General features: G+C 25.5%; 1 protein-coding gene across 7 annotated transcripts in view; it reads right to left on the reverse strand.

Moving 5' to 3' along the window:
• The window catches only part of Dcr-2 (Endoribonuclease Dcr-2), a 30,349-nt gene extending 7,728 nt beyond the window's left edge, over positions 1–22,621 (reverse strand). The window contains exons 1-24 of one of the 7 annotated variants that reach the window (XM_089228151.1): positions 22,487–22,621; positions 22,261–22,410; positions 22,083–22,142; positions 21,150–21,199; positions 19,148–19,296; positions 18,898–19,075; positions 16,742–16,867; positions 14,813–14,985; positions 14,530–14,752; positions 14,145–14,477; positions 13,931–14,058; positions 13,396–13,633; positions 13,186–13,304; positions 12,336–12,468; positions 12,030–12,263; positions 11,771–11,944; positions 8,122–8,335; positions 7,503–7,660; positions 6,030–6,211; positions 5,754–5,965; positions 5,443–5,690; positions 5,328–5,363; positions 3,326–3,379; positions 1,561–1,686 (exon numbers count right to left, since the gene is read on the reverse strand). In XM_089228151.1, the coding sequence (XP_089084277.1) occupies positions 1,561–1,686; positions 3,326–3,379; positions 5,328–5,363; positions 5,443–5,690; positions 5,754–5,965; positions 6,030–6,211; positions 7,503–7,660; positions 8,122–8,335; positions 11,771–11,944; positions 12,030–12,263; positions 12,336–12,468; positions 13,186–13,304; positions 13,396–13,633; positions 13,931–14,058; positions 14,145–14,477; positions 14,530–14,752; positions 14,813–14,985; positions 16,742–16,867; positions 18,898–19,075; positions 19,148–19,296; positions 21,150–21,167 (3,456 nt within the window). In that variant the 5' untranslated portion in view covers positions 21,168–21,199; positions 22,083–22,142; positions 22,261–22,410; positions 22,487–22,621. Of the gene's footprint in view, positions 1–1,560; positions 1,687–3,325; positions 3,380–5,327; positions 5,364–5,442; positions 5,691–5,753; positions 5,966–6,029; positions 6,212–7,502; positions 7,661–8,121; positions 8,336–11,770; positions 11,945–12,029; positions 12,264–12,335; positions 12,469–13,185; positions 13,305–13,395; positions 13,634–13,930; positions 14,059–14,144; positions 14,478–14,529; positions 14,753–14,812; positions 14,986–16,741; positions 16,868–18,897; positions 19,076–19,147; positions 19,297–21,149; positions 21,200–22,082; positions 22,162–22,222; positions 22,466–22,486 lie in introns of those variants that run through there. The other 6 variants (XM_089228150.1, XM_089228152.1, XM_089228153.1 and 3 more) reach the window with 6 other exon arrangements.
• Positions 22,622–23,369: the final 748 nt, after the last annotated feature.

Here is a 23,369-nt window from a genome sequence, read left to right on the forward strand (position 1 = left end):
CTTCCTTAATTAAATATTAATTTACTGTAAGTACCTGTTTTAAATTTCAAAATATAATATTTTTATATATTTGTATTTAAGTTTAAAGTTATATTGTAAATTAATTTAAAATACATTTCGGATTAGAAATCGAATTTTTTTAAGGGCATATTTTGATATTTATTGTGCATATTTGCATCGTTTTTTAGTGTTTTTAAGGTCATAAACATCCTAACCCTAATCATAATTATTAAAATGTTTAGTATAAGTCTTTAAAATGTAATATATTTCAGAAACGCTTATAACACTAGCAGTTGAGTAGTGTGTATAAAAATTAAATTAAATTAAATAATTCATAATTAAGTACTCAGAAAAACTTAAAGCATATACATATAATTTTATACTAGACAAAATATTAATCAATCAGTATAGTATAAATTACATAGTTATTAATAAAATAAAATCAAAAACAATCTTTGAATTTTTTAAAAATAAAAACAACAAAAAGACGTGTTTATACTTTGTTTTATATTTTTTATAAAAAAGATTATGTTAAAAATAAATAATGATTTGAAATGAAAATAAACTGTTTTTAAATAAAAATATATTTGAGTTAAGATTTTGTAATTTAAATATAATATAATGTATACTTTTTTTTAAAACTTTGGTTGTTAAGACTTTATAATGTTAGGTATTTTTCTCAGTCCCGTGAAACAGATTATACATAAGTTCTATTCAAGATATGAATCATTTACTTAAAAAATGATGACCATTATTTAGTTCATACAAACATTAAATAATAAATCTTTAAAATGTACTTATAACCATATTATATAAATTCAATAAAATAATTAATTATTTTTGTGAGTACTTAATTATCAATTTTAAGTGTTCTAAAAAAAATATAAGTAAACAATTTGTTTCTTAAATATGTATTTAAATGCACTGACTTTTCATTATAAATCATGGTATATAATAATTGTATAATTATAATAAATCACTATAATTCCTGTGCGTAGTCAAACAAAGCTAGATAAGTGCTAAATCTTTGTATTCTATCTATACTATTATTTCACAAAAGAGTAACCTTAGGTAGCAACTAATTTTGGTTAGAATAAATCGGTTTTTGTTGTCAGATTTCGTTACCAACGAAATATCACAGCCAAAATTGTTTTACACTATTAATAAAAATGCAAGATTAATCAACTTGACAGTTATTAGAATAATAAAGTGACTCTTCAAAATCACAGAACTTGGTAAGCATTAGCCCCAACTATTAACATGGTTGTACACAGAAACACGTTTAAAACTTTTATCCCAAACATAGTATAACTTATCATTTTTTATCAACAAATAATATATATTAGCTTGGTCACAAAATAGTTGCATTAGTACACACTACACAGTACACATGTTAGAATTTTAATGTTATTTTAAAAATTTTCCAAAATATCACGAAACATGGAAGTGTTAAACAAGTTAGAGAATAAAATTTAGAAAATGTGCATTATTTTCATACAAAAACAAATAACAATATAACATATTATATTTATACTGTTAAATAAAACATAATATGCTTACGAAAAAGATGTTAAGATCAATTAATTTTTGAACAATAATTGGCTCTGGCATTGAATGTTTCATGAATTTATTGACCTCTTCAAGCTGTTCTTTATCATATGATGATAATCTACGTTTTTTGCATTCCTAAAATATAATTTAAATTTCGAGATACTGAGAACTCTACATAAATATATATCTTTAGACCCATTAATGTTCATAAAGGTTACATTTGATAACGCCAATTAAATTCTAATAAAAGTCTTAATAATATCAAAATAGCATTTCAATTAAATAATACTTTAAAATTATATGTACATTTATAATATATAAGATAGAAAAAACAAATATATATAAGTTTAGTATAAAATATATAACAAAAATAAATATCACCATCAATCATAGTAAGGCTTTAAAATGGATTTTTACAATATATTAACATTAATTGTTAAGTTTCCTCAATTTTCAGAAAATAAAATTTAAAATTGGACACATTCACATTTACATTCAATGTGTAAAAATCAAGTTTTTGAAAACAAAATTTTAAATTTATTATTATTAGTAATTTCTTAAGGAGAAAAAGCCCTTTACAAGCATATTATAATTGTGTGCTTTATCAGACTCACAAGTATGCATGCAATGGCTTACTCAACATACCCCAATAGCAAGCTATGATTAAAAATTAAGTAGAAAAAAATTGTTTTTAAGAACCTGAAAATCATTCAAGTTCCTAAAAAATTTGAATATTAATCACATTCACATTATATTTTATAAAAGTGAGTGATGTCCACATGTCATTAGCAAAATATGAATTTGAACACTTCCTTACCAAGCACTGAACTTACTACATTAAAAGTTTCAAATATTCTTTAATATGTACATTGTACATAGACACAAAAAGGGCTGGATTGGGGGTATTAGCACTCTCAATTTTCAAATTAGCACCCTCAAATAATGTTCGTGCTTATTTGTATCAAAAGTATCAAAAACTTCTTGCAAAAAAAAAAAACTAAAATGACAAAATGCATAGCTTAAGCACCCTTAGTAGTTTTTTTTTTATTGAAACTGCGCCTTTGAATATGTACACAATATATTATATTATTACACATTAATCTATGAGTTATGAACAGTTTCTTCAATATAAATATATCAATATAAAAAATTTTAGTGCTTTAATGGTCATAACTAGGGCTGGGTTTCAAGCACTTTGCATTGTTTTTCAAAGCTTACTGTACGATACTCGTATGGTCACAAATTTGTTTTATGTACTTATGAATGAGAATAAGAAGTTTATTTTGCATTTTTTGGGATTTTTTAATTTTTAGGTCATTTTCTCAATTTTTGAGACATCTTAGAGTTATTGAAGCATTTTTAGAGTTTTGGAAACCAAGTATGAATTTAAAGTTTTATTTTAAGATTTTTACACCAACACGGTTTTATATAAATATAACAGATTATAAGTTAGGTTAGGTACTTGTAATTTGTATTATATTATCGGACAAGGTTTGAGTAACTCACTAGCCACATTTCCTGTTAAATAATCATAAATCGGTAAAATCGACGTCCGATGATATCGTTCGATGTTCAGTACGAGTTTTGTTGTTGTAAACATCGTTTTATTATTCTAGTTAATTTGATTAAGAGCATTTTTTGGGGTTTTTAGGGAATTAAAATCCCAGCCCTAGTCATAACTCAGGACTCATTAATATCATAATGTAGATAAAAGAAAATATAAAAAAGGCCATGCAAAGCTAATAATAGCCATAAAGTATCAAAAATTTTATACCAATCTATATTTTAATTTTCCATCTGGTGATCTGTATTTTGATTTTGAATTAAACTGCAATATAAGTAACACTTAGAACTTATAAGTAATAAATAATATTAATACAAATTTAATTGAAACTAAAAAAATAATTTGCACTAATAATGTATTATTTATTTGTGAAATAATACTTATTTAGAAAAATTGTAATATATAAAAAAAAAATTAAATGAAAAATAAAAACTAATACAAATTGTGAATTTTTGTATTTTAAGTTTCTTCAAAACATATAATTTGCGAGTACTTATTTTATTTAAATATACAAAATTAATTAAAATAAATCTAGGTTGGTGCCCTAGGCAATATATTTATCTTTATATATTACTCTAATTCTACAAACAAAAGAGTTAAGTAAAGTATTCTAAACATACAATTAGTAATATTTAATTTATTAATTAGTTAAATTATATTATATCATTCTAATATTTTTATAAAGAAATCTAAAAAATAAGGAATATTGCCTAAGTGACAGACATAACTGTTAAGCTAATAATAATAATATAATATATACTGTAAGTTGGACAAGTTTATAAGATTTGCCTAACCGCTTAGATATTATGTTACTGCTAGGACTCAAATTTAAATTCTCTAAAAATATTTTTTTTTAAATGCATTTAAGACTTGAAAATTCTAAAAAATTCCCAATAAAAATGTGACTAAAAGTATTCAACAACGAATAAAATTAAAATATAAAATACAGTGGATTCCTCTTAATGTGGGCACCAGTTAATATGAACATATCCGTTTATTGTGGCAAACATGTCTGGTCCCAATACAAATGTATATTAACAATGTTTAATAAAACCACGTAATATGGGCACTCGATTCGGTTTATGTGGGCAATATTATTTCATCATAATGTTAAAACACACACATGTGTATTTAAAAACGGCCAATTTAATAGAGTTTTGTTGTATCTATGAGATTATGTTTATCAAAAGTAAAAATCATAACCATTCAAACCGTAATGGGATTTTATTAGCCCACAACCTGAGTTAACTGGGTTGAATGAACAATTTTTACTTATTCAAAACCATAACGAGTTTGAAAACATTGATGAAAATACTCTTTGTTTTGACAATAATGAAGACATTTATGATGTTGTAGTACAAAATGTTCTTATAAAAAGGAAGTTGGAAGATGAAGATAGAGAGGCTAAAAAGTGTATTGATTTGTTGCAGAAGTTGTTCATACAAGAGGATAACGAAAATAGTCCGTCTGATAAGTTTGAAGCATGTGCCCATTTTGTCAATCAGATCCATACTAAACAGCTTAGACAACGAACAATTACAACATTTTGAATACCTTCCACATCCAAATATTAATCATTTTAATACATTATATGTATTTAGTTTTATTTATATAGTTATTATTTAATATTTTTTTCAAGTATATGATAAAACAAATAAAAACTTTTTTTATTATATTTTTTAAATCTAATTTCGGTTTTTATGGGAAAAACTGCTTAATGTGGACAAACAGGACTGGTCCCAACGTACTCACATTAAGCGAAATCTATTGTATTACAATAAAAGTTGTATGAAATTTAATCAGCTAATTAGTTGTTATGACATAGATAAATTTCAGCACTGTCCAATTTGGAACCAGAGTACTTGATGTTATATAGCTCTTTTTTGAAAAATGATTTATATTACTTAGTACTATGTCTATATTTCCAAGAAGTCAATTATTTTAGTGATAATACGAGAATCAGCCCAAAAATGTCTTAAACAATTACAAACCTAAAAAATGTAAAAATGTATCAAAAAATTATTATAGCAACAACATAGTACTTGAAACACGTTTGCTGTTTAGAGAGCAACGTGTAGGACATTCTGAAAAATAGATATAAATTTATTGAAATCTGAGCCCTAGTTATAACATTTGATCTGGAACTAAAATTAACTGACAAAATATTATATGGCCAAAAGAAAAAATACTGATTAGTAATTGTACTACAAACCTCATTTAAACTGGATAATTTTGATTTTTGAACATCCTAAAATAAATATTCAATTTGTATATAAGCAATAAATGCATAATATTTGTAAATTGAATTGTTTTATATCTTTACTCACAATATTATCATTACTCTTGGATTTATTTATAGCGTACATGAATGTATGATAATTAAGAACATCCAACATTGTTGTATTTTTTTGCCTTTCAATATCAATTGGAAAATTATTAGAATTCCACTCATCAACCATATTATTGTCATGAGAGTTTTCTATGTATTTTAATGTTTCACTTATTGGCAATATAATGTTTTTCTTTTTGCCTTCTTGTTTACCACTAAAATTATCAATCTTTACTGTATCTTCTTCTGTTAACAAAAAAATAATAGGAAAAAAATAATGAGAAAATTAACTTAACACATTTAACTTACTGTTTATATAGTTATTTGCTTCAATATTACATAAAGAATTAATTTTTACAAGTAGATCTTCGGCCAGTAATAACTTCTCTAATCGATATAATATAGTAGGCAACATTAAAGCTTTTAACCAATAAATTGATGGGAACTTATGCCAAGTACAAAATTCTGGAATAAGTATTTCAATGTATTCACTGCGTTTATCAATTTTACCGGTGGAAATTCTTAAAACAAATACAAAAATTATTATTTTGTATTACAATAAATTTATTGTTAAAATAATACTACCTGGGAACTAAATAATTAATTTTTGACACACCCAATGACTTTACTTTTATCATAGGTTGATTTTTATGGGAAACACGAATACTATATTTGTCACTAAAGTATGTCGCATATGTATCATACTCAGAAGTTGGAAAAGAACTTTCAGGTGTCATATCCGAGTAAACATCAGTGACAATATATCTCTAATAAAAAAATATAAAACGAACAACTGTATCAGTAATTTTGAAAATATATTTATATTAGTCATAAAAATAAGGAATAAATGGGTTTTCATATGACATACAAACATGTAATGATTATAATCTATATTCAACTTAAGAAACAAGTCGGCAGCCAACTTGTGCGTGGAGGCAGGCTTCATTATTGCGGTAAAAATATGATATTAGCATACATTTTGGTGCATAACTCAGAAACTAATAATTTAATGAATGAGATATGGAAAACATAAGTAGGATACGTCATTGAGTTTTTCATACAATTATTAAAATACTGAAATAAATGGTCACAAATTTTTGTATACCGTGCTTGAATTCAAAATTCTAACAAAACGCATAAAAATCACGAAAACTTGCAATATGGTTAGTAGTTAAAAGCCATACAATATTAAATTAGCAATCTTTTAGACTTTATGAGTGTGTTAAACAAATTTTGATCAAATTGAATAATTTAACAAAAATTTAGATTTTTCATTAAATAGGTAACTTAAGATATTTCATAGTAATTATAATCATTATTTACTTACATTAACATTTTCAAAATATTAAGATTTGGTTTAAGCTATTTATACCATACAACTATTCATAACACAACCTAATATATCTTTAGAAATAGTTCAGAATTTATTTATGTGAATTGTATAAAATATTAAATTACAAATTATTATTGAGCTAAAAACATTAATTATATACTGACCTAACTAATATCAAGTTACAAATTACACACAAACATTATTTTGTATCAGAAACAAGTTTCTCAATTCTCTAACTATTGAAATTTTTTTTCATTTTTGACTTCTCAACTTTATAGTAATATAAAATTTATTTTTAATGGTCAATAATTTACAATTGTAGGGAAAAGATAATTTAGCATGTGAGTGCAATAATCTATATATATTTATATTCCCTATTCACTTTTTGATTAGACCTATGGACATAATTAGAACAAGAACATACCTAGCCAAATCCATCAGTACATCTGACTGTATTGAATGAAATCAATTAAAATAACAGATTTGAATTTTTAATAGTCTTCATTCGCTCAGTGCATCCTAATGTGTTATCCTAATTTTATTTTTATTTATTTATAAACTACTAATAGAATTGTAAAATAAAAATAATGAAATATCAAAAATTGTGATTTAACGCCAATAGTAAAATTAATTCATTGCAAACTGATTTAAACTATTAAAAATTTTAAATAAATTGGTACAGCTAAAATAATTTTGTATTAAACAAATAACAAAAACATTATTACTTGTACTGGTACTATGTTCCTGTACCACGGTGAAATTACATTAGGTGTTTTAAGATATTCTTCATAAAACTTAGAACTTCTTTGCTCCATAGTAGGTTCTTCTGTTTCAACAAATTTGTTAATATTGACAACATTCCAATCTACATTATACATATTATCTGAAATATAAAAATATTTAAAAAAAAAAATTACATTTAGGTTAACAGAAAAACTTGACATAAGAATGACCATTAGTCAGCCAAAAGTCAAACTAAATAATTTAAGATTTACTTATGCCTGAAATTTACAAAATGTAATATTTTGAAAAAAATTAGACATTATGTTTCAAATTAATTTACACCAGAAAAAATATTGATGTTTTAAAAACAATAAACTACTCAACTTAATTAAAACATACTCAGTATTTACCATCAATATTTTTCTAAAAGTTAAGTTTATAAATTGGATATTTTAAATTTTTCCAATAAAATTTAAAATTTAAAACTGGCTACAATAAAAATATAAACATAAAAAAAAAATCAATATTGATTAGAACAAAAGTTATTTTATTTTTCAGGTTATTTTGCTACAACTTATATATACATCATAGGTTAAACATATTAAATATCAAATATCAAACCTGTATAAAATATAGGTACTACTAGGTATGAATTATCTCCATTATCATAACTTCTTGCAATAAAATCTTTGATACCCAAAACTTCCACAAATAATTTGTTATGGAAATGTTCTAGTTGCTTGTGATTGTTATGGTCAAGATACAACATTTCAACATTTACTTTTATACTAACATTAACATTACCAAAAGGTAAAAATATAGGAAAATTTGATACCTGTAATACAGAATATTGGTTATTAATCATATGAATTAAAATAATAATGACCTTAACACTCGAAACTTTTTTTTCTAATAAAAAAAAAAATAATAAATATAATGATTATTAGGGAATGGATTTTCATGTATTTTGATTTTTAGATCCTGAGTGGTTTGAGAAATACATTAAATTACTATATTTTTTTAAATAAAAATTTAAATAATTAAATAACACTTAACCAGCACTAATTACTATCAACCATTAAAATACTAACATTATGACTTGGTCAACACTCCACCTATATCTGATTACGACTAATGTGTGAGATGGGATGGGGAACAGACCCCAGCGTTAAACCTACTACAAAGCTTTGACTAACCTTGATGAAATTCTAGTGATAACATGATCTGTGATGTGATGATGACCCTCCGACAGTACAATTCACATTTATACGTATTTTGTTCTTATAATATCTAATATCCGATGTAAATTCAATTTTACATTTGGTGCTCATATCTTATTAGTTATTACTATTATAGTAATATATATAATATTATAATTATTGGGTTAAATAGCATGGCACAGGGTTACCCTACAAAATATTTTTACATTATTCATCTAAACTTTAGATACGTCTGTAATTTGACTTTTATATATCTATAAATACCACGAATGATATTGTTCAGAATATGAAATTCAAAATATGTGTTGTTATACCAACAGTAAAAACTTTAAAAATGATTTTGATATTACGTTTAGAAAATGAGTCAGCCCAAATATGGTATTAAAAATTAAATTTTCTATATATAAAAAAAACTACCCTTATTCTGCATTCAAGCCTCAATGTGAGTTTAACATTTTATATTTTTTAATATTGTATTTATATAAACAGGTCTCCCTACCATAGTTAGTAAAAAATATCAAACCCACAAAATCCAGCTATAAATTGTTTTTTTTTCTAGCAATTTACCTATAAAAAAAAATAGGTAAATTATTAGAAAAACATCATATTGTATATAAAATACATAAAATATGTACAATTCATATTTGAAAGAACTTTGGTTGTTATATGTGTATACAGAGTGATTTTTTTATCATGAACCACTCATTATTTCAAAAAGTATCAATGTTTTTGAAAATATTTTTTTACAAAGTTTCATGTTCTTAAAAAACAACGTTTTTATTAAAAATTATGTTTTTAAATATTTTTTATCCTTATAATTTTTTAAGTTTTTACTTTTTTGAATGACAACCTAGAGTTTTAATTTCATATTCCAAAGCAAAATATTTTTCTAAGTATTTTGATACGTAAAAATAGAATTTTGGACGAGTAGTTTATGAGTTATAAGTATTTAAAGTTTAGATTGGTGGAGTGGAGTGTTACAGGGTTACCCCGCAAAATGTTTGTCCACTACTCCGCTTGTCTAAACTTAAAATACTTACAACTCATAAACTACTCGTCCAAAATTCGATTTTTACGTATCAAAACACTTAGAAAAATATTCTGCTTTGGAATATGAAATTAAAACTCTTAGGTTGTCATTCAAAAAAGTTAAAAAAATTAAAAAATTATAAGGATAAAAAATATTAAAAAACATAATTTTTTAATAAAAGCGTTGTTTTTTTAACAACATGAAACTTTGTAAAAAAATATTTTCAAAAACATTGATACTTTTTGTAATAATGAGTGGTTCATGATAAAAAAATAACCCTGTATAAATATGTTCCTTAATAGTAATAAAAGTAAAAAAATACTACTTAAACTGATAAATTGGACAAAAGTCAAATATTTTTGTTGTTTATTATATCTTTATATATATAATTCTACTGTACGTGTGTATGTCACTGAACTCCTCTTAAATGGCTGAACCGATTTGAATGAATTTTTTTGTATGCATTTGGGTGACACCCTGAATGGTTTAGATTCACAAATCAATTTACCTAACTCTGTGCTCAAACACATTTTGAGATTTCCGATAGCAATTTTTGTTTAATGATGGTTTCTATTAGTGATAGTTGCTATTAGGGCCAGTTGTACCGTCTACGGTTAAACTTTGATTACGCTTAATCAGCTGATAACAGATATTTAACCGTGCAAGTTCGGCCGATTAAACTCCGGTTAACTTTAATCAGAGACGGTACAACTGGCCCTTAGTGTGAAAGAATTTACTATCCCTAAATTTGATATTATATATGGCATTACAAATTTTTATTGATATTTTGTATTTTTTGTTTTTGTTGTTATAATGTCATTTTATGCAGTTATGCCTCCCAAAAAAAGATTGATTTGTAGTTCTACGCCTCAAGCACAAAATAAAATGACAATACGAGCTTCAGAAACAATCCAGCAAAGAGATACAAGATTGGAAACTGCCAGAGATTTGTCAAGCCTGATTCCGTTCATCTGAAACAACTGAGCAATGAGATGCATGATTGAAAACCGATATGAAATATATGAGTGTATATCTATAAAATGATGCATCAGCCAATTTCGCAAGACAATTGCTGGAAATGGGGGAATGGTAAAATAGCTATCGATGAATCAACACAATGCATCACATTCCCAACTAGTTTTTGTAAAATAACAGCAACAACCAACGAGTTAACTGACAAAGTTTTCCCAAATCTACCACAAAATTAGGGAAATCATCAGTAGCTCACCGCACGAGCTATATTTGTGAAAAAACCTACAATCAATAACATCATTCTAAACGAAATTCAAGGCAACATGATAACATACTAATCCATGAATACTGTAATAAATCAAGACAAAGTTGTCAATTACCAAACTGAATTCTTAAATTCACTTTATTTGTCAGACATGCCAACATACATTCTAACATTCAAATTTGGCATGCCTATCTTTCTTCTACAAAACATCAATCCACCACGACTATGCAATGGTATCAGGTTTTCAGTGAAAAAGTTGATGAACAACATTAGCAAAGCTACAATTTTAAACGGAAAGTTTAAAGGCAAAGATGTACTGTAGCCACACATCCCAATAATTCCAACAGATATGCCTTTTGAATTCAAACTTTGCAGTTTCCGATGCGACTAACCTTTGCAATGACCATCAACAAAGCACAAGGACAATCTCTACAATTGTATGGACTGAATTTAGAAAATCCATGTTTCTCACATAGACAGTTGTAAATGGTAAACTTTGAAAACGTGTCGGAAAACCTTCTAATTTATTTGTGTACGCACCAGAAGAAAGGACAAAAAATATTGTGTAACTATATGCATTTTAAAAACTATTATTCAATTGAATACTTGAATTGTCAGACTTTTCTCTATAAACGAATAAAATTACATAATAATAAACTAAATTGATTATCAGGGTAAGATTACACAAGTAACGAATTTAACACACAGTTTGAGACATTTAAGAGATGCGCTTTTTACTCAGCTTATTTATACATCATAAAAATAAATTGTTGGTTAACTTACTTGTGGTAATTTATTTGATGTTAAAATTCCAAATTCTTCATTTGACCTTAATAATTTATCAAAAGTTTCGTATTTAGATTCTTCCAATTTGTTGTAATCAGGAACACAGTGAAGAACATGTAAGTATGATAATTGATTTTCTTGTGGATAAGATCCGTGAAGATGTATTGGACTCTATTCAAAGAGTTCATAATTTTACTAAGTATTAACTAAACATATAATATGTTATAGTATTAAATAATTAAATACAGTGACTTACCTCAATATGCACCATTCTCTTCATTTTATTAGTTCCAGCTTTTAACTTATATTTACTTGCTTCAATATCTTCCTCGTCCCAATGTGGAAACCATTTTAAATCATTAAATATAGCATTGTTTTTAATATTTATAGGCAATAGATATTCATCTAATGCTCCAATCTTATACAATTCAATACAAGCGTTAAATGCTGCACTTTTTTTAGCATTTTTTTTAGTAGCACAAAATATTCCCTGAAAAAAAACAAATATCATGACATAAATTATGATACCAAACTTTAAAAATCAATAAAAAAAAACTATTACATCAATAGGAGTCTTAATAACACTATTAATTGGCAATTTTAGCTTGTATTTCTTAAACTTATTATTATTTTGAGCAATATACCATTCTGGACTCAAATCCGTGAATCGATCTTGAGGTAAAGAATAACAATACCTATAAATCATCCCATAAATAAAAATTATTAATACTTATCTTTTTTTAAAACTTGTATACTGGTTTAGAAGTAGCTCGCTAATTGCAGCGACGTTACAGTAGCACGTTACTTTATTTGTAACGATTGATGTAGAGTTGCTACATTAATCTTATATAGCGCGCTAAAAATGTATGATTAGCGTAGTGAAAATTATCATTATTTTGCGCTACCTACAATCTTTTTATGATGAACTTCTAACTAAATTATATTTTAACTTGATTATTTTTTTATATTAAAGTATCTTAAATTTAACTAGTTAAAAAAAGTGACTGACTAGCCCAGCAGAGGTAATATCTTCTATATGCTATTGCCAATTGATATGAATGTTAAAATGTAAAATAAATTTATGTAAAAATAATATTAGGCATTTAAGCTCTAAGTTTAGCCAAGAAATCTTTCCCTCCATAAATATTTTCTATGGATTGACGCCTGCTTCACGTAGTTAAATTTGGTTCAGACGTCTAGTGAGTACAAACACTAGTTTTCAATTAGAACATAAAAAAATTTAGCGAAAATATTTTAATTATTTTTGCATATTTTTAAAATAATACAAGAATAATATTTGTAAGTTGTTTAAGTAGCATAATAGCATAATATTTAAAATTTTGATCATACAAATTCAGACCCTATTTTATAACTATCTAAAAAATCAATTATATTCAAAATTAAATACATACCTATTAATAATACTTATAGCAATTTCATGAGTTAATATAGCACGTTTAGTCTTAGTATGAAAAACTTCTGTCATATTCTCTTCATTATTTTCATCATCAATATCATTTTCTACTAATAGCTAAAAAAAATATTAATGTTAATATGTTGTGCTAATTAATATTATATGTTTCCAAAATGGACGAATTTAGAAAATTTAAAACTTAGAATACTTTGGAAATATCTTCTTCCATTCTATTATACTCAGAATGTGTTTTTTGAAATTTCAATTGATTTGGAACCATAACAATAAATTTACTATTGACAGAACGTGCTCTTCCTTTAGATTGTATATAAGAAGGAAAATTTTTAGGAGAATCATATCTAATGACGTAATTGCAAGCTTGAATATCAACACCTTCTTCTAGAACTTCTGATGTAATTAGAACATTAATAACATTATTGTTAAACCTACAAAAAATAAATAAAGCGATTATAATTAATTATTTAGTTTAAACATAGATCTTATAATATACAGATAATCCAATGCATAGGCGTTTTTGGTAACTAAAATTATGCTAACCAGCAGCTAAGTTTTCTGCATTTGTTTGCATTGCATAATGTAAACAAGTACAGCATATCTAGTGGCTGACAACATAATTTTAGTCATCAAAAAACACAATGTGATGGTATAACTATATATTGGTATAATACAATGGTATAAGTAATGTATATTATAAGTAAAATAATATATTAATTATAAAATACTTCTTAATAATATCATTATTCTGTTGTTTTTTATACACCATTTCTCTGCAATCAGGACTAAATATTCCTCTCGCACCAACTATAAACTCACATATAATATTTGTTTGGTTAAATTCATCAATATAATCCTGTTGCATAAATAAAAAGATAATTAGAACAAATTGAGTAAATAATAGTTATAATAATTAATAGTTTATTATTTATATAAATATACCTTGATATAATGATATAAGATTTTAGCAGTTGTCCGGCGATCAACAAATACTAAACAAGTATCAGTGACTTTTAAATTACTTAAAATTGAAATTAATGTTTTCAATTTAGGAGATGTATTGTATAATGTAGTTGAATGACCTTTGTGAATAAATGAGTGTCTATTCATGTAGTCATACAACATTTTACGAGTTATAGTTAATTCTGATAATACCAAAGACATGATAGTGAGTTTTTTTACATCAGTACATATTTTTTTTTTTTTTTCAATTTCAATCATAAAATGCCATGTGACTAAATATGCAACATATGCTCCTCCATCAACAAGATTTGCCTAAAAAAATTAACGTCATCATATTTTTTAAAGAAAATAATTAAAAATTCACCTGTATATCAAGAAAATAATTTGCAAAATTCTTTGAAGCTTGTTTTTGAGAATCTAAATAATAAATTTCATTTTTTTCTTTAATTGGTTCATTTTTAACAGGAGTCTGAAGTTTTTTCAAATAAGGAATATTTTTTAATATTCTATTAGTAATAGCTTTAATTTCATCATCTAAAATAAACTCATCATATAAACTTATGAATTCTTTAGGACGTGCTGAAAAACTGTAATCATTGTTATTAATAAATAGTTTCATATTAATAATTTTGTATTTTAATAATTACATTTGAATATTTTCATCATATCTAGTCTTTATAGTGGCATTAAATGTTATTTGTAATTTGGTTAACTCTTCTTTGACATTTTTAGTATTTGCGTTAATCAAAGTAGCAGTAAGTCCAAGAATACGAGGACGTTCATCATGTTTCAAATCACTATCATGAAGTACTTGCATTATCTGATTTATATAAAAAATAAACAATCAATATAAATATTTCTTTTGATTTAACTATATTTGTTATATTTATTTCTAAGAACAACAAGAAGGGTCACTTTAATAAGTGCAATGTAGTTTAGAGAAAAAACATAAATAAAATGTTAAAATTTAAAAATATCATGATTACTGATTCAACATTTTACTACATTTTGATAAAAGCATTGAATCTTTATAAATTTTTTTTTAAATTTATTTAAATGTATTCAATCTGTTTACAACAAAAACAATAAGAAATAAGGATGACAAGATAGTATATACAAAAATAACATGAAACACATGAATAGGAGACTATAAAAGGACCTCAGAAATCAGGGGCGGACTGGCAGAGCAGGTAAGTGGCCATACCCACCCAGGCCCTCTAGACATTTTATGTTTGGGCCTCAAGCTATATTTATTATGTTTAATAATTTTTCAATTCCACACAGTAATCATTACCATGAAAAGTCGAAAACGAAGACTACAATATTACAATAGGTACTATTTACAAAAATTAAGTAACTGGAACAGTCAGACTGCAGCCGCAAAGGCTATGAAAGTTATTTTAGATTCATTTTTGGAATATGTGTAATTTATTAATTTTTTAAAACAATAATAGTAATTAGTATTAAAATTAGTGTTTAAATTAAAAACAATACATTTATTTTTAAAATTTTTTATTTTATTTGTATTGAAAAAGATTTAAGATTTTAATATTGAAGAAACTTGTTTTTTTACTATTTACTAAAAAAAAAATTTTTATTCATTTTATTTGTATAATAAAGTTTAAACATTTTTATATTGAAGTAATTTGTTTTATTTATTATGTTAAATTTAACAGTTGAGTATAAACCTACAGAATTTTTTCATTTTGTTATAAGTTCTTTAAAAAGTTATTTAATTTAAAATAAACATTGTAACATGAGTCTCTTCTCTGGTAGTTTTAAAACTTATACCCACCTGGGCCTTCAGGGCCTCAGTCCGCCCCTGTCAGAAATAATCAAATTTTTTACTTATTTAAAATTTATTTTTTCTATTTTAGAAAATCTCTAATCCAGTTTCTATTAAGACGATGGGGAATTTGTAATGTAAGAATGGACATATTTAAAATTAAAAGGTTTTTATGGTAATTTAGTTTAAAGTGGAAACTTTTGTAGTGGCTTTTAGAAAGCTCGTTTGTTGTTTAAGTTTAACTAAACCCCCTCCCTTACAACATGGAAAGTAAATAAATGTATTTATCATATTAATCAGTTTATAATATTATACGCAATTATTATGATAACCCCCTCTCTCCAATATTAAATTCTTACGCATGGCACTACTACCAGAAAAGAAGTTGAAGTAGAAAATAAAAACATTTTTACTGCCCCAAAAGGTGATATTATCAAAAAAATCATATAAAGACAATATTAATGTAAATTCAATACAAGCAACACTCTGCTCATAATTTAACATCTTTTGAACCCAAACCAAATACATAATTTACAAACTGAACAGACACCTATACTCTGTTCACAATAAGACCGTGACCCGGCGGCTGAGTTCTGCGCATGGGCGTGGCTTTTGTTCTATAGTAGCCACCAGAGCCTCGGTCACGTGATCGATGCTCATGAATGGAGTCTGACCGCCGCCCGACGAAAACTGATCACCGCCGGGTCACGGTCTTATTGTGAACAGAGTATAGTATTAAAGTTTTCATAGTATATATATTATATATTAAGGAACGCTAAATTTAACTAACTTGTTTAAATGGATGTAATGCTACAGCATGATGACATTCATCAAAAATAAGAAGATTAGCATCCTTGATATGCATGTAACCATGATGCAGATTATTCAAATATATCTGAGCAGTCAAAACCAGAATCTAAAAAAAAATAAAACAAAAAAAATAATATAATAATATACCTGAATAAACTTATGAAATAGTAATGCTAATAAAACTATTTGATAAAATAGACAAACCCAGTATTGTATGATAAAAATGTTTGTTTCACTCAAAATCTAAAACTTTAAAATCAAGAATACACCAACCAAACAATATTTAATGGCATATTTAGGAATATATGTATATTTCACTTTTTTTCTTATCAAATAATTAAAGGAAATAATATAAAAGATGCCCAAAATAAGATAAAAATCTTCAAACCAAAATAAAGTCACTTAAAAGAAAAAATACTAGACCAAGAAGAAAGGAACTTATCTAAATTAACTTGTATATGCAATACAATATATTTTTAATTTTTTACAGCATATGTTATGAAATATATAACATATATTCACATGTATGAATGCTTAATTTTACAAACTATAAAATTATAATAGGTCATCGTTCGAAATAATGCATATATTTTACAAAATACGCAATAAAAGTGAATAATCCCTATACTACCTGGATTAAAGTAGCAACCTTAGTATACAGAGCCTAACCTAACCTAACCTGTGGTTGATTAATCGTGCGACTCATTTTGCTACGTTTTATCATGCGAGTAGCCATACTAGTTTAGTCTCCTTATTCTAATCTTTATAACTATTAAATATTTGGTTACAAATTTGGTTTTATTATCTAGCACAGTATAATCTGCTTAGGGGAACCAATTGACATAGTTTTGAACGAATATATTTGTTTAAGTCAATTTAACTTTATTTATTAGGAACAAAATAAAATAAACTCTGATGTAGCTGAATGTGGTGATCAGGTTTTGGGTCCCATGTTAGAATATAAAGCTGAATTTTGACGAAAAAATTGGACAATTTTCAGCATCCTAACAAAACAATCAATTAATTTATAATAAATATTTCTAATAAACCAATCAACTAATCAATTTATGAAATAATTTTACTCAATATAATGTACTACTTCAAATAATAATGACAACAGTTCATTAGTTATTCGATTAATCAGGACAGTTAAATGATGAAGACAAATTGGTAGCCACCCAATGTATTACAATTAAGCAGATCAAACTGTATTTGAATTTGAAGTTTAGAAAAGTTTAAAAATAGATTTTTATAGATTTTCAATTTATTTATTTTGTGTTTTATGTGATTAAAATCAAAATAGAAAATATGTATATAAACTAAAGAAAACATGAAAATTAGTATTTGATTTTAAATACATAGTAGATATTTTGAGAGTGTCTAAAATATGTTTTTTAAGCATTTTTTCAGAAGTAATTAAAATACATATTTGAATATTTAATTCAAGTACTTTACAACACTTATATGCTTTAAGTTATAAACCTAATTTGTGATTGTTGGCTGTCATTATTGTTAAATAGATAATGATAATCTAGCAGATGCAGCCAAAATTGCACCTTTCACACTCACTTTATTGATTATTACAAGTTAAATTATAAAATGATTAACGTAAACTAATTAATTACTAAGAACCACATTTATCATTAGTAATATTAGTTACTTTAAAACACAAACACTGCCCAACTTATCTAGCACTCTTTTAAGGTTTTCCCTTAAATAAGTTACAACAATATTTTTATATAATTATATAATAATATAACTTATAAAGTATAATACCAAAAATCAAAATTACAATTAATATAAATGTATTATTAACATTTAAATAATGTGTTTAAGATGGGTCAAAAATTTACTTTAGTATTAGAATCATTGTACTGATGTACTTAAGGATAAAAAATAATTTTTATTTACCCAAAATTACCAAATATTTCTAATTTTAAAACTATTTAATAAATATTGTACCATAGCATTATTTTCAATTTATTTCTACAATCTTACAAATAAAGCATTGTTTCATTCAAGAGTTTTTTTTATCATATGCTTTTTTTGTAAACAATCCTGCCTTACTTAATTAATTTATTGCCTTAATACACTAATTCCTAATTAATACATTTACAAAAAAATCATGATACTCACATGGCATTTATCTAATATTTGATTCCATTGCTGCTGAGACCAAAAGTCAACATTCATATCACCACTAAATGTTCCTATATTCCATGGCAAGTGCCTTCTTAAGTTTTCTGCTTGTTGGCTAACTAGTGGTACAGATTGGACAATAAAAAATGTCCATTTTTTTCCTTGACCTATTGGTCTGATTAGGATTTTAAATATTTTATTAATCTGCCTTACTTGGAAATATTTAAAAAATAGTTTGTTAACATACTTAGTTAAACAATCACCCATGCTTTTTACAAGCATAGTAGCTATATACGTTTTCCCACTTCCAGTAGGTAGGTATAAAATTGTGTTAGCTTTTTTACAATCCTCTAGAAGCTCAAGTTGATATTTTCGAGGAACTATTGCTGGAGTATTCTTTAAAATATAGTTGAATAATTAATTAACAATTAAACATGACAAATTCTTTAATTTTTCTTTTTCTTAATGTAAAAAAATTATTTTAGTTCAGATAAAATTATTTTCTCAATAATATGGAATTTGAAGAACAAAAGAAATATGAAACTTACATACTGTTTAAAAACCAATTTTTGTTTAATACTTTGCCAAGCTAAGTAAAATGTGTATAAACCACACATAATTTGGTAAACTTTATAAATATTATTTATAATATATGTTTATTATTTTCATAATTGTATGTATGTTGCTTATTTTATCACATTTACGTTTTTTAATAAACAGTGTATCCCGTGTCTTAAATGTACCATTAAATATCTCAGCACAATAATCATTGATTGAAATACGGTTTGCTAAAAAATCGTGGGGCTACTGAGGTACACATTATAGGAAAAATTTTAATTTTTAACTCTTGTAGTATGCACATGCGTTAGCAAACTGTATTTCAATCAATGATTATTGGGCTGAAATATTTAGTGGTACATTTAAGGAACATAATGTATATTTAAAGAATTAATACATAATATTTTGAAAACATGGCATTCGCAACTCACATGAGCGCATGTGTTGGATCTGTTTTATAAGTGTATAATATAACAAACTTTAAACTCAGCCAGGGGTTTAATTAAGGGTGGATGAGGAGGATAGATCCCTCCAAAACTTTTATTTTACTTCTAACATTTTATATTTGGTGGGGTAGGTCTACTATATGAAGCTTACAGATTTTTCTAAAAGCATATAATTCACCCCCAAACCAAATTCCTAACTACACCATTGCACTCAGCAGATTTCGTTTAACTCCGTTAGTTTAAAAATTAAAGTGAATTGACGGCTTATACAATTTAAAGGTAAGATTGTTATCTAAGACATCTCATAGACTTTTTATTATATTTTAATCTTCAAGTGATTTATGAGCATTTTAAGATATACAAGCATTTTACAATTTTAACTCCCTGTGCCACCTCCTCTTAAAACCTTACATATATTTTGATAATAAACAAACAACAACATTTTCTATTTTTATACCATTTACATATACAGTAAAACCTCGATAAGATGGAATCGTACGGGTCTATGAAATTTTTCCGTGTTAACAGGGTTTTCCTCTTGATGGGGTTAAAAAAATTGAATTGAATTAAATTAAAGATTACAAACAACACAAACGTAACGATATACGATTTAATACAAAACCATGCAACTCAGGTAATAAAGTTGTATAGTGTACCTATACTGTATACATATTGATTTTATTAGTTTTTTATGTCATTGTACGCACTAGTACATCGATTATTTATGGGTATCGACAATACAAAAATGAATTTATTACATAAAAATCATGTTATATTTCCGTCATAGTGAGGGTTTTCATCAACTTGCATTACAAAAACGTATCCGTTACCGGCTTGGCGAGATTTCTGTCTTAGCGGGATAAAATTATATGAAATTTGAAATGGGACCAAAAAATTTATTCCGTCTTACCGAAGGTCCGTGTTAGTGAGGTTTTATTGTATATTATTATTTTAAGTTTAAATTTTTTTTTAATATTATTTCAACAGAAACTTTTCTTTGTATCTTTGTAAACAATTAAATATTGAAATTGGTTTTGATTATCATTAATAACTTTACGAGTATCTATAAAATATAAACTAAAAATAAATTTCCCACAATTTTTCTATAAACTTTATTCATACTTTGAATATTATATCAAGAAAGGTCAGATTTAAAACAAGTATTTTTGCAAATTAATTTAAAGTAATTATGTTTTAAATTTTAAGACATAAAATGGATAGTAGGTAAACCAATAAATATGTTACCTCTGGCGGTTCATCCATTTTTGAAGTATTCAAATTGAAGAACAGGAAATCTAAAACAAAATATAGTTAAAATAACAATTTATTAAGTTGAATATGTATTCATTATTATTGAATTGTAATAAATACCATATATTTTTATGCTATATTTAATTCTAGTATAGTATAATTAATCATCCTAAGGGTTAATTGATGGTCTGTAGAATAATTTTTTTATATTTTTTAAAAATATTTGGGGAATTTTATCTCATAAAAAGTATAAAAGTAATTATAACAACTTAGGAATACTTGTTATAACACTTTTATTAAATTAACATTAAATTATTATTTTTTAATATTGGACATTTTTTTTTTTTGATTGGTTAGGAGGTCTGTTGCTAAACTTAATGTTGTAAGGGGTCCTAACATGGAATATTAAAAAAACCTGACTTGCGGATAGTTATACAATTACTGTGAACCTTAAAATATTTAATTTTTAAAATTATTTTAATGCATGTTTGTTTTCTCTCCGGTCCACATAAAACATAGTCAAAACATATTCATTAAAAACTGTTTTTAATGTTGGAATAACATCACCCGTTGCAAAAATTATAGAGAATAATTTTTAAGATATAACTTGAAAATTTGTCTAAATATTGTTTCAACATTTTCTACAACCATTTAAATTTCCTAACTTTATTTTAGATTTTTTAAGTCGGAGATAAAGTCAAATAATATTAAAATATAAATTACACATCAAACCTTTAAAATTATTCTAATATAAATATATTAAACATCTAGATAATTTTACACAAAGATCACTCCAAGATAAATGATTTTATATGAATTTGTTTTATCTATGATGCACAAAGGAGTTCCAATAAATAAAACAAATACGCATGTGCTGAAATTGTATTACGATGGGTTAAAGAAAACTAATTACAAAACAAAATTTACCGCAAGCTTAAACTGAAGATCCAAGCACCATCTAAAACGCCAAATCGACTTTAAAAAATCCTGTAAATAATTATTTAGACTATACTGTACAAATGTAGTATGAAGGTATCTAAGTATTAAAAAATAAATTCTAAACATACAGTGATTAAATAGTACCATCATGGTTAACTTAATATACCTATTAATTGATGAATAACAATTGAATTCTAGTAATTTAACTCGTCACAGGGATACGGAATTACAGAATTACGGAAATCGAGAACTCGACATTCGAAAATTCCAAATCGGAATCATGCCCGACACAGCACAGAATGTGGCAATGACATACCTGTTTACATGACAAAATATGGCTGTTTAGACTTTTTTGAGATAGATATCTTTGTTTTTTAATTTTTTACTTTTACCATTTCCCACAGTTATGACTAGCATCAAACACATGTAACATTCGACCTCCAATGATAACCGCTGATAATATTCCATTAGATAACCAATAACCATATTCTTTATCGACCGCATTAAAGAAGACAAAATAGAAGATATCTTTTCTACATCGTGATAAAAATAAGATATTATAATCCTTTATGTTATTTAACTTTAGCCGTGTCCAGTGTGGCCAGTGTGCACTGTGGTTACAAATAATTATGCGTAGAAATGTAACTAAAAAAATATTATAAAATATTATCATCAGTTACAATATTCGGTAATTGGAATAAAAATCCCTGGAAATATTCCTCCGATAAACCCCAGAAAAAAATCCCTAAACTACAATATTACTCATAACCACATGAAAATTATTATAATTTTGAATTTTTATTTTTAATCAAGTCAATATGCTAAAAAATATAGTTGCCCTAATTTTTAGTGAACCCCAACACAAAGTGTGTAATCCGAAATTTAAAGTGTGCACTACGGATTCGAGAAGTGTGTACCTACTAAATACTAATAAATAAGACTATTGCTAGATAGTAATACTAGGTAGTACAGAATACATTATACACATTTTTAAAAAATAAAATTTTTTTAGCCCCCCACGGTTCTGTATTATCTCATGATACGTTAAAAGATGACGTGTAGGTGTAGTACGAATTTTTGTGAAAAATGTAGGGGCTGCCGGGGCTGTTATTATATATTGGTACCGAACTAATAGTAATTAATAATATATCTCTACTCACAGTAAATTTTCAACTGTTATAAAAATAGTATATTAAAATATTTTAATAATAATAATAAAGAAAATAATTAATAAAAATAATCACAAAAAGATAGGTCAGCAGACAGCAATATTCT

Source organism: Diuraphis noxia, unplaced genomic scaffold (assembly GCF_037042655.1).
Source record: "Diuraphis noxia isolate RWA-SAM2 unplaced genomic scaffold, SU_Dnox_SAM2 contig0005, whole genome shotgun sequence".
Taxonomy (NCBI): Eukaryota; Metazoa; Arthropoda; class Insecta; order Hemiptera; family Aphididae; genus Diuraphis; species Diuraphis noxia.